Source organism: Gallus gallus, chromosome 1 (genome assembly GCF_016699485.2).
Source record: "Gallus gallus isolate bGalGal1 chromosome 1, bGalGal1.mat.broiler.GRCg7b, whole genome shotgun sequence".
Lineage (NCBI taxonomy): Eukaryota > Metazoa > Chordata > Aves > Galliformes > Phasianidae > Gallus > Gallus gallus.
In genome coordinates this window covers 91,625,936-91,643,883 of record NC_052532.1, presented here as the reverse complement: position 1 = coordinate 91,643,883, position 17,948 = coordinate 91,625,936, and the positions used below count along the sequence as shown (strand labels likewise).

At 37.5% G+C, this 17,948-nt stretch overlaps 1 protein-coding gene and 1 long non-coding RNA gene across 18 annotated transcripts in view; one reads left to right on the top strand and one right to left on the bottom strand.

Moving 5' to 3' along the window:
- The window catches only part of DCAF6 (DDB1 and CUL4 associated factor 6), an 80,782-nt gene that overhangs the window by 35,383 nt on the left and 27,451 nt on the right, over window positions 1–17,948 (top strand). For 5 of the 17 annotated variants that reach the window (XM_040664087.2, XM_040664068.2, XM_040664075.2 and 2 more), the window contains exons 8-12: window positions 2,097–2,190; window positions 4,233–4,352; window positions 4,578–4,823; window positions 9,218–9,382; window positions 15,016–15,075. In XM_040664087.2, the coding sequence (XP_040520021.1) occupies window positions 2,097–2,190; window positions 4,233–4,352; window positions 4,578–4,823; window positions 9,218–9,382; window positions 15,016–15,075 (685 nt within the window). The remainder of the gene's footprint in view (window positions 1–2,096; window positions 2,191–4,232; window positions 4,353–4,577; window positions 4,824–9,217; window positions 9,383–15,015; window positions 15,076–17,948) is intronic. The other 12 variants (XM_040664153.2, XM_040664124.2, XM_040664135.2 and 9 more) reach the window with 3 other exon arrangements.
- Window positions 10,273–12,610, bottom strand: LOC121109434. Its single transcript, XR_005846652.1, has 4 exons — window positions 12,395–12,610; window positions 12,256–12,297; window positions 12,043–12,146; window positions 10,273–10,489 (listed from the first exon to the last, which is right to left on the bottom strand). It is a non-coding gene; the product is annotated as an uncharacterized LOC121109434 (long non-coding RNA).

Below are 17,948 nucleotides of genomic sequence, written 5' to 3'. Positions count from 1 at the left end.
AATTATATAGAATTCAAGATATATTCTGAGATTTGAAAAATTTAGCCAAAATGCCTTTTGAAATATCAATGAAATTACAAAATGCAATTGTTTGAACAGATTTTTATGAAACCAATTAAAGTATTTTTATAGTAGGATGTAGAGTTGAGGGCTAAAGCAGAGAGAGACTAATAGTTGAAAGTAGAACATACCGTTTGCCATATGCATGAAATGGAAAAGAAACTTTTTCCTTCTGTTTTCTGTAGTAGGCTGAAGTTGAAGATAGATGTTGCTCATAAATTGACGTGTGACTGTTAAGTTGTGTGACAAAATTTGCATACTCAGAGGCACAAATTTAGTCTTTTATTTCTCTCATCTGTCTTATGAAGCTGACTACGTACTGTATGTGACTTTTATTTTGAGAATGGTATTCTTAAAATATTTCAGCTCTCTGATTTTCATTCTTGACTTTTTTCCCTCTTCTAATGATGAGAAGGCATTTGTGTGACATCAGGATATAAAGCCAGCTACGGTGGCAAGTAATTGAGGTGTATTCTCTGTTATTTTCCTCACCACCAAAAGCAAATTCCTTGACATCAAATATAAATACTTGGATAGAAGCTATCATTTAAGGACAGAAATAAGGGGATACAGAGTGTGTAGACCAGAGAGGGGATCCACCACAACAACAGAGCAGGATTAAAAGGACTCTGCAGTGTAACCAAAACACAATTCTTTATTATCTACTCAGTCACAGTGATGCTGACCCTCCTAGTCTAACTTCTCTGATCAATTTAGAACAAATCTCTTTAACTACCATTAATTATATTTCTCTCACCCTCCTCCTACACCCAACCCCAACCAACCACTCCATTTTTCTGGCTTTACATTCACCCTTTCATAAAATCCTTGGGATCCAGAGGTCTTTATCTTAAGCCTGAGACAGGGCACTTAAGGGAATTTGTGATGAGTTGACAGCCCCCTGGTGTCTTCACTGGCAGGAGAATGATTGGTCTGCCAATATGCCATGCCATTGCCATTTGCTTCCATATGCTTAGTCCTTGTAGTTACGCTTGTAGTTAAGGCCCAACCTTTGCAGGGTAGTGAAGTAACACTGGTGTGCTGCTGAGGAGGTGATGTGCTCCTGTGTCCATACCTACAAGATGTCTGCCCTCACGCCATGCCCGTGCTACTGAACGCTCCATCTAAGCCCATACCCTCTGGGTGGTGGCTCTTTTTTGCACATATTGCTTTGGATAGAGATTTGTAGGATTGAGGAAGAATGTCCAGCTGAGTTAAACTGTTACCTGATTAAGGAAAGCAAAGAGGAACTCAGAAAAATGATGCCACAGATAAATGGTTTCTCGTCTTTCTTTTTCCAGTGTAATTGCAATCTAATGTAAAGTAATTCAGTGGAGAATTGATTGCCTGCTTTTCTGCAGAGAGGGAAGATTGTGACTACTTATTAATACCAGATCCTGAGTATTCTGTATGCACGGAATATGTTCTGCAATTTCATTTTGTCAGATAATTTCACTTAAATGGTATTTTTATTTCAGTCTTGCTTTAAGTTCTACAGAATAGAAAGAATGTGAAGCTTTCTTGCACTACTTGTCACAAAAAAATGTTTTAATTAAAAAAATTAAAAATTACAGGATAGCTTAAAGTTTGTTCGTAACGTTTCTTTGACAGTTTCTGAACAGCTTTTTTTTCCCTTTGCTTGAATACAAATGTACATTTCATCAGGATGAGACTGCCATGTAGTTGTTAACATGAAGGGGTGAATATTTCTGTGGAATTCAGGCTGAGTTTATTGTTCAGTATGGAACGCCTCAATTAATACAGTAAAGTTAATATTGAGTAAAATAGAAGCTGTAGTAGTTTTAAGAGCCATTGATTTAAGCTGATGAAATTCTGTATAGCTAAAACTATTGCTGCCTTTTGATACAGCGTTGTGCTTATACATAGATGGTCTGAGCATATGGCTGATACAAATTTTTTGTGTGTGACAAGGTTATCTTAAGATAACGGGAATATAGCATTTGTTTTTAAACTTGAAATTTTGTACTGCTCAATATAAATGACTATATAATTGCTTTCTTTCTTTTTTTTTCTAGTTACGGCAACCTCCTGTTAAACGTTTGCGGCTAAGAGGGGATTGGTCAGATACTGGCCCAAGAGCAAGGCCTGAGAGTGAACGGGAGAGAGATGGTAACCTGTTTGCTCTTGTGGGGTAGGGATTGTCTGGAGGGGGAAGGATTATTTGTTCCTTTTGTTTTTCTTAAGCGCTCCTGAAATATGGAAGTGCTCCAAATAACTGTCCATGTGTTTTAAGTAGTCAGGTCTTAAGCGTGTTTATTTGACTTAACAGGGAACTGCTGTTCTAAACTGATTTTAAAAACTGTTTAAATTCCAAATGCTCTCACAAGAAAAGTTTCTTCAGTCAGGCTGATATAAACTGAGGGCAGCATTCCGCTCACTGCTTTCATAATTCCACAGACTTGTTTATTTGTATATCTCCTCATATGAAGTGTTTCCCGTCAAAATTAGTTAACTGCTTTGCTTTTGCTCAACGATACTTTCTATCTGAGTTTGGGTTTTTTTTCCACCAGTTCATGTTCTGCAGCATTCTTCTCGTTGTCATTTCACTGTCGTACCAAGTAAGTCTTTCAGGGAGAAAGTAAAACTTGAAAAAAAGGATTCCTCCAGTATAGATACTGGTTAGAATTTTCTTTTGTCGCAACAAACCTTCTGTATCTTTGCTGTGTGTTATTTGGTAGAATAGTGACTGATGTGCTCAAGAGAATAGTTGAATTGAATTAGTCAGGCATCTGGTGACCTGTGACTAATTTTTTTGTTAACTGTTCATTATCCCCCTCTTCACCTCACTGTCCACCTCCTGCATGTTTTTATCAGCTGTTGCATTCCATTTTGTGTTTTAAACGTTTGAAGCCAGAACTTTTCTGCTAGAGCTGCAGAAAGGGGAATCCCAGGGAAAGGTCAGAGGCCCACAGTGTGGAGATGAGGATAGATGTTGACATTGGGGTAAGATTGAGGGGCATTGCTTTTTACGTATAGGTTAATTTTTTTTTCCATTCTCCATTCCCAACGCTATCTCTTAAACTCAACTGTGAAGCAAATAATACAAAGGCAAGGTCTAATGATGTTTTCAAGGTATATCCAAGCAGTGAAAATTATATGCAACCCTGACAGATAACTCATTGCTCCAGATATTTGGTCAGTCTTCCAGCTTTCGTAACATCTGTGCAGGTAGCAGAACTGATCTTTGAAGATGGCATATTCTCAATGTCCGTGTTTTTGCTGAGTATATTTCAGAGTCTTTGAATGTCAGCTTTTGTCTGCAGGCTATTAAAATATTCTTTGTGTACGCATCCTGATAAGTAATTGCACTTCTCAGTGATGCCACTGCCTATGATCTTTGATTACAAAACTTTCGCATATTGCCAAAGAGGCGTAGGAGCAAACAGTAGCTATTGCATCGCTATGTGTGGAACGGTCCATCCAGTGAAGTGGTTTCCTATCAGTATATTCAAGAAAATAAATAGATTAAAAACACTTAACAGAATGCAAAATACAATTAAAGATTTAAGCACTCCATTTCAGCCGTTGACAAATGGAATCTTCTCCCTCGAGACAAATTTTGTTTCCTATATAATAAAGCAAGAAATTAAATGAGAAGAAAATGCTTTGGATTATGTTAAGGAGAACATGTGCAAAGATTTTACTGCTTTAGCATCTTTGCAATCCCAAAACTTGATCCAAAATGTAAAAATGAAAAACCTTAAAAGAGCTCTGCTGTTTTACTGAACTGTGCTCATGAGGTAGATCTAAATCATGGAGGAGCCTTCTGGAAATGTTAAAAACGTGGCTTTTTTTCTTTGTTTCAAAATGGCTCATTTTATAATTAGCTAGTAAAATGTACAAATCTGGGCTTTCTTTTTTAACCAACATCTGAAACTGAATGACATAGAGTTCACAATGTCGTGTTTATGAAAGATAATTGTAAAGCAGAGGATAGAGGAGAGCTTGGAGAGGAAGGAATTACTTCAGGTTTTTTGTAATGCCACATTCAGCTGGCAGTTTGTGCTGTGCTGTTGTGCTGAAAAGTGGTATCGGTTCAGGGAATTACCAGTTATGTAATTTGCCGTGCTTTATTTTTTTTTAAGTGAAGAAGTAATGGGGGGGAAAAAATGAATGCTTTTGTACAATGTTAAGCATCACTGTTTTTACAGGCGAACAGAGTCCTAATGTCTCTCTAATGCAGAGGATGTCAGACATGCTGTCAAGATGGTTTGAAGAAGCTAGTGAAGTTGCACAAAGTAATCGAGGACGAGGAAGATCACGGTCCAGAGGTGATTTCCTTTTTTCCAAGAATAATAATTACAATAGAGAGTACGCTTATACTGGATAGAAAGTCCTTGATTATTGGTCTTTCTGTGGTATAAACTAAAAATTTTTAGGGCTCGTTGAAGAACTAAGCATGTGGATGCTATATGAGTAATAATGAAAAAGATTCTGTAGAAACAGAGTAAGTTTACCCTCGAGACTTTGTTTCTCTTGCCTTTTTTTCATCAAAGGTGGGACTAATCGGACAGATGCTTCTACTACTAATAATGTGCCACCCAGTACAGAATCAGAAACTGCGATGGAAGTAGATGGTTCTGAACAACTTCCATCGTCGTCATCTTCTACAATGTCAGCCCAAGCTCCTTCAACATCGTCTTCAACAGGAAGTCCCCCTTCAACTTCATTATTGTCCTCTCCTGATAATGAACAAAGGCCTTCTTTGGGGGCCTCATCTCAACCTGTGCTCCATCAGTCTGGTGAGAAGAAATCCATCTTGTCACAATTCGATAAGTGGTTTTATTTTAGGATATTTTGGGTAATTGATTTCTATCTTCACATACTTAGTAAGACTATCTATTTTATAGTTACCAAGTGACTGGTAAGCTTTCAGTTTAAATAAAGATTAGAAACATCAACCATATGTATTTGCCTGAAGACGGAAATGTAAAAAAGGAATAAGCATTAGCATCATTTAAAATGAAAATAAGAAAATACTGCTTTTATTCTGCCCCCCCTCCTCCACCAAACTTACTGTTCTCTTCGTGGAATGTAAGTAATGTCATGCCTTCTTCAACTGTGATTTGGCTGTAGCAGTGTCAGTGCAGTGAACAGCAGAATCTATGCTTGTTTTTATTTGGAAGAAGTACACGTCAGACAGCAATGCTATTTTTTGTTTCTTAAAAGGATCTAGATAGGGCTTATTTTGCATGAGATTCCATTATCATTTAATAAATTGAGCTACGTATTGCTATTTAAGATCGTGTATCTTGGACCTCATGTGTTTTAAATATATATTTATTGTGGTGAAGGAAGAAAATACATTTCACAGTCGGTGTCAGAAATTTCTTTGGGCAGAAGTGAAAGAGCACCTTTTGCTTTGACCTGCTTTTTGCATGGAGGAAAAGGTGCCACAGCCCTTGGAGTTGCACAAGAATTTGAGTTTTATTTTAAGTGGAATAAAGAAATGGGAATTTCCCAGAAAAGAAAATTGTCATTCAGTGTACTGTGGCTGCTGCTACCAAAATCTCTGGCACATCTAAGAAATGATGAAGCATTTGTTGTCTGAAAGATAGAGAAGCTGAAGTCATACGTTGAAATTCATTAAATACGTTCTTCTGAGCAGTTGAACCTTGCAATTATTCTAATGCGTTACTTAAAGAAAGTAAGCTGTGAGGATAGGAACATGACCAATACATGTAATCGAGATACTATTTCAATGAGTGAATGCTGGAAAATTTGATCAGTAGCAGAGGCTTTTAGTCCCCAGTGGTAAATTTGTGGTTTGTATAATGAGAACACTTCTGGAATTACACATTTTCTATCTTACCTTTTTAAAGAATGCACCTTCTACAGTTGATTTCCTCTTTGTCTCTGAACCTGTCTGAATTTCTAAGTAAAAGTTTATGATGCTAGCATGAAGCTGAAGTTGTTGTTATCCAGTGCAGCTCTTTAAGAGCGTTTCCTCTTTCCCATTGTTAATTTGGACTCTGTACTCAGATTTGGAAGGGGTAATGGTGGCGGTCATAGTGGTTTTATTTTGTTGACTGAGAATGGATACTTTCTAGCTAACTCCATAATGTTTGATAGGTGCTTTGACTACACCTAAGCAGAGTGTCAGGAGGCTACTGCTGCTGCTTTAAAGAAGTCCCCATATCTGGTATTCTTTTCACAATATGCAGATTTTAGTTAGGGCCAAGTGTCATCTTCAGATAGTTTGCAAGAGTAGTTTTAACTAAGCACACCTTGTAAGTTTCTTGGCTAGTCTGTAACCATTTCTAAAAACAATTAAGTTGTCAAAGAAGTCTTTGGATGGACAAATTCAGTACTGGGCAGAGGTCATGGCAGAGCAGTAGGAATGGAGTTAAGAATGGCTTGACTGTAAATTTTCTTTTTACAATGTTTATCTTCTTACAAGTAACCCATGATGGTGCTCCATCACAGTGGTTTATTTACTCACAGCCTCTAGTTTATAAATGTGAAAGCACTGCACGCTTTGTCAAGAACAGAATTCCCTGGGTATGGGCAGCTGCATTTAGACATGAATAAAACCCGCTGCTTTTTTGGTGTGACAGAATAGGTTGAAGTGATGTTAGACAGAGTAGTTTAAATATAGTGAGAGTTTAGTTGGGAGGTCAGGTAGAGACATCTTGTAAAAGTTGGGTGATTGAAGAAGCAGCTTAAAAAGTGGAAGAGGGAAAATGAGAGGCTTTCAGGCACAACTTTGCTTAAAGTTGTGGCAGATTGAAGCTTGAATGTTAATGCAAAAGTGTTAGCGCGGTAGTGACTTATTTAGAACTAGAGGATACCATGAAACAGGCTTATAAGCAGCTTTTCATAACTCATTTCTACAGATTTCTATACTGAGTGCAGATTATGGTAGTAAACCTACTCATGAAGTCACACCTTTATAAATATATATATATACACACACACACACACGCACACTATAATTCAGATATGTCATTGGTATGGTATACCAGAAAATATACCACGTGTTGAGCATTTCAGCTTTGAGGTGTGTACTTCTTCATCTCTTCATGTTTGGGGAAAAATAGAAGTACTAATTTAAAAAGGAGTTGATGCAAAAATAGTTCAGTGCTGGGTTTTGCTGGGATAACTCTCTATGAGAGAGTGCGTATTCTAGAGGAATGCAACTGAAATGTTTGAATAAGGTGCAGATAATCAGCAAGGTGTGTGAGACACATCTCAGTAAGCTGCTCTTTCAGTTTTCAGTATCTGAAAAATATTCTACTACGACACGATAGGATAATTGCTGTAAACTTTCATGCTTGTCATTAAGGAGAAAGAGATAATGTATTGATGATACAAGGCGGCTTTGTCTTTAAATTTTGAATGGGAAAGGGACAATAAGTTACTGTGTTTTTTTTTCTGTTCAGCTTTTCTTTCCTTACTCCGTTTGCTGGCAATATAAACATTTGCTTAGAGATTCTGAAATGTCTTAAAAGCTGTTGTAATTCAATATGTTCCATATATAGTAGTTATCCTTTTAGCATAGTAGTTACCTCTTTAAATTTTGAGTTTGAATTCGTATTATGTCTTAAATTGGAACTGGCTCTGAAGTGCATGGAGGTAAATCAGCAGCAAGTACTGCAAACTGCAGTTTTAGACTCTATTGATATTTGCTATTTCCTCAAAAACATTTTCCAGTATTTATGGATCTTTAATTTCCATAAATGTTCATTGCACATGAAAACTGTTCCTAGAAAATCTCCTTAATACCACATTCCTCTGAAGAGCTCTCAACCTTATCAACCCAAACTGGTAAGGTGCACTTTCCAGAAGTGGCAGTAGGACATTCTACCGTAAGACTTGTGGTTATTAACCAGTGCCTGCCGCCAATGTGCCGAATGATTGCATTATAACTTCGGGTTTATTTCTTCTTCTGAAACAGAAGTTATAATTTGATTGCTTCACTGAGTGAATAAGGGTTCCAAAATATTTTCTGAAGCTTTTGCTTTACTGAAAGGCGATGTACCAATGTAATTCTCCGTACGATTTTAAGATTTCATGGTGCTTTTCTTTTCGTTGCAGATTTCCTCATGTCTTCAAAGTACCGCAGGGTGTCCTTGATAAAAAGGCTTTCAGAATAGATGTAGGATAACAGAACTAGCCATAGAATTTGTTGCGAATGTATGGGTCTGTATTAGGTTCTTAACACTGCTGTATTTACAGGTGAGAGTAGTAAGCAGATCAGTGCTGTACTTTCAGCTGTTGCTAATACAGACACAATCTGTACAGTATAAAGAGAAGTGCTTGTTATGCAGCACTTGTTTAAGTGGAGGAAATCTGCAAGGAACATACAACGAATGAAAATTGACTCAGTACACTCAATTTTCTAGTAGTTTTCAAAAAAAATACTGTTAAGCAAGACAGTGACCTGGTATGCACCAAAATGCTATAGCTTACAAGTGAGTAAAGACAAAATGATGAAAACAATGAAGTCTCTAAAGAGAGATCTGCACGAATAGATCGTTAAGAGAATGATGCTAAGAAATGTTTATGATCCAGTAAATTGTTTTCTCTATAGGACCAATTAACAGTGTTAACAAACTTTGAATCCTCACTGATTGGGAATGTGAGATAAATATGGAGTTCATGATAAAATCAATCTTTTCATTAGATGCTGCTCTGTCACCTCTCTCAATGACCCACACTTTACTTTTTTTACAGGTTTGTTTTGACTAAAACAGTATTAAAATGTGTTGTGTATTTTTGACACAGAAAGCCATGACATTAATTTTGAAAATTTACTCCATAAATGTTCTGATTTGTTGAATGCTCCTATAATGTCCCTCGTTTTGAATCAGTCAGGATCTATTCGTTTTCTTCTTCAGTAATTCTTTAACAAATGTTTTAAGTGTTGTCGATGGGGAGGGGAATGTATGACGCGAGCTCTGAACTTCTGAGTCCGATATTTGAGCATTTAAGATGAAAAAGGCAATTTAAATATTTTACTTTGTAATTTCTGGATGTCGGTAGATTGATTTGTAAAGCTTTTATCCCTTTAATTACACATAATATCCCTTGCTTCTCTCTTCGGTCAGTCCCCTGCTCCACCCCTGTTTCTGTATATTGTATGTTTGATGCTTCTTTTTTACATACTTTTTTTTTTTCTCCTTCCATTTGTCAGAGTTAATGGGACCCGAGTTAGCTATAATCCGTAGGGGTCTGCAGCGACTGAGGCTTAAGAAGGCAGAACAACAGAGACAGCGAGAGCTAGCTGAGGGTTCTGCACCACAGTCCTCCTCTGATCAGTCATCCTCTAAGGGCTCCTCACAGGACCCTCAGACATCAGGTTGTCATTTGTCAAGGTTTCTTAAGCAGCTAACGTAGTTATAGTTCGTGCTACTGTTGTTTGCTGAGACCGCTTCACTTCCAGAACAAGACAGTTAATGCATTTGCTGCTTTTCTTACCTTGCATGTGGTGGTGTTTATCATCACATGGTTAGGGAAAGAGTAATAATGACAGATTTCATTTGTCTAACATGTTTGGATTATGTACTGCAACACCACTATACGGAGAAAGTTTCCCAGGTGCACATTGTCAACTATTTGCAATGTTCGTTAGAGAAATTGCTGTGTCCTGTGTAGAGCAATCTGCTTCCACACTTGTTATTGAATTGCTGTTAATTGTATCAGGTAGTAAGATGGCTTTGGTTTAGCATATGTTCTAAATCAAGGTAACAACGTAGTAAAACAGAAACAGCACTCCTAAATGCTGTGTTTTTACAGTAAACGTAGTGCGAATACTTGTAGCAACCCGAAGTACCCCGATATGCTCTTTAAGTAGAATGACACTTCCTTTCACTATCATCTTTTCCACCTTACTGAGATGAAAAATAAATGTAAGAATGCTCTGTTTATCTTTATAATAAAAACTGACATTTCTAAGAAAGTTGTAAGTTAGGGTAGCATCACGCATACAAATGTATGAATACAGAGTTAAACCCTACAGCATATAAACTGGAAGCAGACTTTGTCATGGCATCGTGTAGAAATGAATGAGCTGCATGCTGCGTGAACAGTGAGCTGACTTTGTGTTGAAGTAAATATAAAGGTGACATGTCTAGCGGTGTTTCTTTTCTAGCAGTGTGCCATCTCCTACCTTTTTTTTTTTTCCTGCAAAGTTGCACTCAATGCTGTGTTCTGTGGCAGATGTTCAGTCTTTAGGCACATACTAGTTTGCAAGTTTAAAACAAATAATCATTCCAAAATTTGTCTGCTACTATCTGAAATGGAGTCATAGGCATTGCTTGGCCCGGAGCTGCAAGTCCTCAGCCTCTACGTGGGTGTAATTTAAACTTGCAGTTTTCTTCTGAAGTCAGTGTAGCACTAACATTTTCTTCTGCCCTGTATGTCATCCTCAGTTCTTGTCTTTGCAATTACAGAAGCTCAGCTATAGCTGTAGACACAGAGGGAGAAAAGAGAAATGTAGTTGAGTCACATAAAATTTCCAGTAGAAAATGTCATGAGCTGAAAGCTCTTACTGGTTTAATAGAAAAGGTTGTCATGCTGTTGGACTGCATGGTAGTCGTCCTAGCCTGAGGTTTTGTAGTAGTTACATGAAGATTTGTAAGCTTTGTCTGTAGCAATTAACCCTCATATTCAGAGAAGTGTGGCCAGAAGCTTAGGATGCTGTTGGATGCAAAAGTGAATTAGCTAAGTCATGATTCACAGTGGCTGATCTGACCTTGGGAAAATACATCATCCTCAGATGGCAAAGAAACTTTGTTTCAGTGGATGCCTGGCATGAAATATTGTGTTAACTTGGCAGAGCTGAGGAAGCAGAATGTGCTGTGTGTATCAGGCCTGTTTTGTCTTCAAGTCTTCTATGCTGAACAGGGAGAGATCTTTTTTTGATAGCAGCTCTAAGAGAGAACTGTGATGTATTCTTACATGCTTTCTTCAGTAAGAACTAGCCTTGGCTTACGTTTTTGAGGTATTTCTTAACATTTAGGTTCTCCATAGTATTTAAACAAATATAACTAGGCTATATGCAAAGTACAAAGAAGTTAAACCCTTGTAACCTGTTGTTACTGCTGCTCTGCCCAGAGCAGATGTGCTGTGTATGCATCACCATAAATCAGCGATGGGTTATAAACTGAAGCAAGGCTTTGCAGAGATCTTTACTTCTCTTTTTTAGAACTTCTGAGTGAATAAAATGTATTTGGAGAAGTTAAAGAGATATGAACCATCTGATTGTGAAGGAAAAAAGGAATTGGGTGCTGTAGGTCAGCGTTCATCAGAGATTCCTGTAGCTGTCAGTATGCGTGTATCTTAGGTAATATGAGTGATAAAAACTGCATTTGTATTTGACGTTTTGTTTTAAATAGGCAGATATAGAAATGCCTGTTGGAAGCCCAAAATATCTAACAGGGAGCTTAATCACTGCACCAAGCAATTATTCATAGTCATTAATACAAGTGTTTATCTTCTTGGATTAATGTCCACTTTATCTACTACGTTTGGGACTCCAAAGATAAGGTCTCACTGCTTCAGGCCTGGCTTTCTTAGTGGTGCTGGTGTTCATGCTATAAAGAGGAATTTATTTTTTTTAACCAAAACAACAGAGGCAACATGCTGATATTTTGAAGAAGCCAGGTGCTGACTGTCCAAACTATAGGAGGATCCTTCAGCATGTAATTGATAAAAGTTATCTTCTATTTTCTGTTTGAGGTTTCCCATATTTATGACTCTCCAGTTCCCTCTTTAAGTGGTGTTCCAGTTTAGAATGTACTGGTGACATTACAACCAGTGGTGAACTGCACTGGGATGTAGACCCAGCCTGTGAAGGCTCAGGTAAGAGTTTGGATTTTTGTTTGTTTTTTTAACTATATGGCACAGTTTTGATAATGCTTTTTTTTTTTTCCCCAAAAAGCTTTATCAGAAATGATGAAAGTACGTTTTCAGAATTCTTACAAAACCAAGCCATATATTAAAAAAAGAGGCATTTACCTGAACTTCTCTGGGCTGGTCCTGTTGATTTCCCTGCCTGAGCTGTAAGGTTCTAGGCTGCGGTGCCACTTGAAGGGGGGCTGGCGATCTGTGGCTTCGAGAGACTTGAGGGACAAAGGCAAAAAAGTGAAACAGGGAGCTGGGAATTGCTACATGTTGAGCTCTTAACCGTGTTAATTGGATTATTTAGGATGCTTCCTCTATTTCGCTTACATTTCTCAAAGGTCGTGTTCCAAGTAAAATGCATTCACAGAGCTGCAAAAAGTTATCAAAATAGTAGTAAAATATGGGAGATTTAAGCCTATTTTATCAGAGACTATTGACTAGATTTTTTTTGTTTGTTTCTACTTACTGTGATTGAATGATATGTGTGGTAAAACGTGCTACTATTTACTTCTTAATAACTGGAGGTCTTATTAAAATTCAGAAGTGCTGGAAAGGGTATTAGATGTACAAGGGCTGCTCTGCAAACAGTGCCTCCTATTTTGTTATGTTGACCCACAGTGCCAGAGACGGTTGTTGGTGATATGGCAGTAGAGATTGAACCTTCCTGACAGTATTCTGTTACATGTTGTTGCCATGTGACAGATGGCAGTAGAGGGGCAGTGTGACGCCATGGTGTCTGATGTGGAGGTGTGTATGAAGCAAAGGTGTGCCATTGCATTGCTTCGTGTAGTAAAAGTGGAGCCCACTGACATTCATTGATGGTTGCTGAACGGTGATGGAGGTGGAGCACAGTGAGGCAGTGGGTGGTGCGTTTCAGCAGTGGCAATAGCAACAGTGGGTCACCTTCTGTGGTGCAGGCTTTTACAAGTGCAGCATGCGGGCTCTTGTTCACCACTGGTAAAAGTACATGCCTAATAGTGGTGATTGTTGAACAGTAGTGTTTTGTAGCTGAAATTTTATCCGTCAAGCAGTGTTCTTGTGCTCTTTGTATCTGTTCTAGTTTCTGTGGAAATAAATAGGAGATATTACTTCTGGAGCAACCTGTGTTATTTCTTACGCTAATAATTCAAGTATGTTTGTTTAGTGGTATTTCTTCTGTTCATCTAGGCCTGAATTAAAGAGTGATGAGATTGGCTTTTTCAGCAAAGTATAATGTTTGGCAGCATGGTGTGCACCTAAAGAAGATCATAGGACATAAAAGCATGTAGAAACAATCAGACTGCAAGAACAGAGCTTGTCTGGCAATCACTGTCTTCTGTGATTTAGTCGTCTTAGCTTGCTAGACAAGAAATCCCTTGCCTTTAGCACTTCGGTAGAAGTTAATCCCAGCCGTGGGTTTGTAGCTATGAATATGCTCAAAGCCAGCCTGCCCTTGAGAGATGCATACCATTTCATGTGCTGAGTCAGCTGGTCGTCTTATGACATGGTGTATCTTTACACCAGCTTTTTTCCTCACATTTCAATTTTAAAAATTGGGTTATGATTCTGCTGAAAATACTCTGCTATAAACACCTATCTTCTAAATTAGAAATTATATTTAAAGTACACTTCAGTTTTGGAAAGTGAAATACATTAATGTTACAGGTCTCACACTTAAGAGTTAAGCCCCATCTAAATCTACAGGACAAATCCTGTGGTCTGGTTTTGGTGTTTTCGGTGCAAGGTATGAGTATGGTTGAACAAAGGTGAAGACAAACTTAGAATTCTATTCCATTCCCCGGTGAACGTGTCCAAGCTCGATTACTGACACAAGCCAGCCTCCAAAGCACACTGAGCTTCCATTAAACTTCCCCTGGTTGCCTTCATTCCTTCTCCCCTTGCACACAGTGCTAAGTGTCAGTGTAACAAAGGAACTGGTGATTCTTGCACCAGTAGTTGTGAATCAAGTGTCATTTTGAGGACGTATCTTTAAATCAGCTCTGTCAGTTTAGCAGGTCTTATAGCTGTTCTACAGAACTGGTCATACTGCTACTCTGGTGTGAACCTCAGAGTGAGTCACCTGTAAGAGCAGATCTCCTATTCGATGGCTTACCTGTATGGGATTTAAATTCATGCTTAAGTTCTTTTCGCATGCTGTGAAGTTTGCAGACGAACTCAATTTGTAATACAGGATATTAAATCCATTTCGCTTAGCATGAATTTGTTTATAATGGAAGATTAACAAGTGGAACCAACATATGGTAGCCTAGCCGATATTATGTTTGAAATACTGCACTGATTTGTGTATATCCGTGCATCTTGCAGCAATATGGAAGTAAGATCTGGTTTTCAGAGACTATAAGGGAAATGGACTTCAGAAAAGATGTAGAACTTATCATCTACTGCTGTTGTTTCTTTTCTTTCTGTGAGTAGATCAGAGTTTTTGTAAGACCGATTGGTGTGGTGCTGTGTCATAAACTCATGAAGATATTTCAGTCATCAGATGTCACAGATGTTTACAGCATCTAAGAATGCAGGACTATTGAACTGTTTTCTGAGTGGGATCTGCTTGGGTGCCTTGATGTAATGCAAACAATCTGTACACTGCTAAATTTGTAAATCCTCTTATCTTTTACAATTTATGTTCATACATACAAGTATTGAAGGTACTGGTATGCCATGAGTATTTCATGTTGATGTATAAATACTCTGAAATTTACATGCAGCACATGGTTTGAAGTACTAATGTCATTTGATAGTTTCAGCAAAGGCTTTAGAAGTCATAACTCTTCAATGTTCTTAGAAATATTTTAGAAATGAAGAACAAGGCAAAGTTCTTGGTACTGGACAGGCGTTTTTAATATCAATGTCAGGAAGCTTCAGGCTGTTCAGTGACTACCTAAAGAAACACGTAATGATTTGAAACAAGTGGCTTTGCTTCTTTCATGCCTAGAAAATGCAATATGGCTGGCTGCTCATAAAACAACCCCAAAGCTTCCTTGTGTTGCTGCTTCTCATTTTTTTATTTTAAACTAACGTATGATCGTGACATTGCTGTGCAGTTCTCTGCTGCTTATGTTTTAAGTTGAAATCTCATTTTTGTTTCAGATTCTCCTTCTTCTGTGGTTAACAAACAGCTTGGATCCATGTCACTTGATGAGCAACAGGGTGCGTGACAGGAAATGCGCTATACGCAGCCATAGCTGATTGCAATGCTTCCTTTTTAAAATTGCCTTTCGTGATGATAAACAGTCTAAAATGCTGTTCATCTGCATAAAGTAGAATTCTGTAAGCAGATCTGCTGGGAACTCGTTAATTATTTGATTCTCAATACCAGGATCAGAGTAAGGTTAACTGTTTTTTGAAAGCCATCCTATGCTCAATTCATAATGCGTTCAATGTAGGTACAGTAAATGTCGTATGTACTCTACAGAAATTTGGTATGGATATGAAATTAATTCTTTAGACAGTTTTTCTGCTTTTTGGATGGTTGTTCTTGAATCAGAATGCATCTGTCAACTTGAAATAACTTGCAATCATGTAATGCTAAAGTAGTTTATTACATGCTAAAGATATATGCAGCTTTGTTGTACTTGCACAGTTTGAGTAACTCGAGCATCTATTGCATTTAAGTTCATCTTGCCTCTGTAGTCTTTTGTCCTCTACTCCTTCTACTAAGCAAGTACTAGTGTTTCTTTGTAGATGCCTCAAGTTCTAGTGATAGAAAGAATGCTTCTGAGCTTTCTCTACACCCATTGTTTATCAGAGTATTTCAGTTGTGAGCAGTGAACTTGGCTGGAGGTGGCCCTATTATAGCTGAACCAATGTCATCTACTGTGATTTTTTTATGCCTGAATAATTAACGAATGATGGAGAGTAATTTCAAAATAGATTTCCTTATGCTCTGCAGTAAGCTTACTTCCATATCAAGGCCTCAATAGAGCTTAAGTAGCTCAAATGCCAAAAAAGAGCTGGCTGTTTCATGTTTCTCATTGAAAGCTAGAACGCTATTTTGATGTTCCATTTCTGAAAGACAGTATTTGGCAACTGTTGAGACCTGATTTATGTTAAGAGCCAAGAATGCTGGGGGAAAAAAATCAAGCTGTGTTTGATTTATTGATATAATTCGTGTCGTAGAACTACATTTTGTGATGAAATAGCCTTAAATCTTACTATGCACATTTACTAATTATTCATGGTTTAATAGTCTACATCACTGCACTCTTCAGGTTAGGCTTGGAAGACTTGCTTATTATTAGTGACCGAATTATGCTCTCTTCTATGAACTCAGAATAAAGCATTATTTAATGGTAGTAGAATAAGCTAGAATTAACAAGTCTGTATGCTTATTGGAATTCTTACAACAGAAAAATTTTGGAAAGTTGATAAAATAGTTTATTCAATAAAGCTGGTAAATTAAACCCATGTAACAGGAATAATGAAAGCAGAAGTTTTCATCCTAGAAGTCAGTTCCCAAATTTCTTGTCAAGGAGGGAGAGCTAGTTTGTATATTACTGTTGTTAGCTGCATAACTGTAGTAATCTGGAATGTTTTAAGGTAACATTTTTCTTTTGTGGTGATAAGAACCACATGAAGAGACGCAGTTTGTGCCCCTAAGTTTCATAAGCTAAGAATTTGGAAAAGGAAGTAATTTGTTACGAAATCTACCTTATCCAATTGAAAATCTGAAGAAACAGTTTGCTGAGATTCAGAGGAGATTTTGGAGTTAAACTCTGTTAGTTTTACTTGATACTTGAATAGAAACCTCAGAAACGTGTATGTAGTTAATAGAAGAAGTCGTATCAGTTCTTATTTAGAAATGCTTGATCATTCTTACTCTTCTTTTTTTTTTTTTTCCTTAATTCAGTACTGAATTAGCTGGCATGCTTTTGGACCAGTCTGTGCTATTGACACTTATGTTTTAAGACATTTTCTGGGTTTAAAGACCTTTTGATACTTACACCTATATGAACACATATTTATAATGCCATTTTTTCTGACGTTCCAGCAGAAGCTGTGCATTCATCCATTCTTTACAAAATAGCTTCCAAATAGATGGTAATAATCAACACAGAATATTTCATTTGACTGTGATTTTAATTATAAAGGATATCTTTAATATTTCTTTTAGTATAAAGGCAATATTATGTCTTTAAGGTACTGTCTGAATTGGTATGATAAGTGAGAGATCCTAAACCAGAGCACTAGCTTGGTGACTTTGAGGAGTAACTGGATGCTTCTTCCTTCATACACAGAAGCCATATTGAGTACTGATGTTTCTACATATTTGCAAGTTAGTGTGTACATTTAATGGAGCATCACTGCTATGGTGATGTCCATGCCTGACTGTTCAGTACCACACTGTAGATATGTGAGCTGGCTTGGAGCTAGTTGGTTTGTCAAACTGTGGCAGAGTTCTCAGTTAGTGCTCACTTTGGATGTGATTATAGCAGTTCTTCCTATTTTTTTAGTATGAATAAATACAAGCATTGCCTCCACAGTAAGTGCAATCAGAAGACAGGCTTCTAAGCATCCTGCTTTGGTTTCTTGCTGTTGAGGTTTTAGTACACAAAAACACTCTTTATGATGATAGATCTGAGTTTTATAACACAATCCAAGCATTCAGTACATTCATTATAGTTTCATGATGTTCAGTTACTTTGGTCAGAAATATTAACTTGTTTTGTGCAGAAGCGAAAATTGCACAGTAACATCATGTTATAGTATTGCAATAGTTTGATGGTTGCCTAGGACTATTCAAGGTGCTAAATTGTCTGTCCTTCTGTCTCACTTCCTCTTTCAAAGGTAGGTCTCATCTGTATCTATGAGAAAGAAGATGAATTCCCTATGTCATCTTTTACTCTTCCAGTGGCCAACTCATGATAACTTATGCAGTATGCTGAAACCATCAGTATTTGTACATGCATAGGAAGGAATTCCCAAATGTTGAACAGATTTTTACACCAGGAGATACTTACTGACAGATTGCAAGAAAAAAAAATACAACAACAAAAAGACTCCTCTTTAATTATGACAGATGC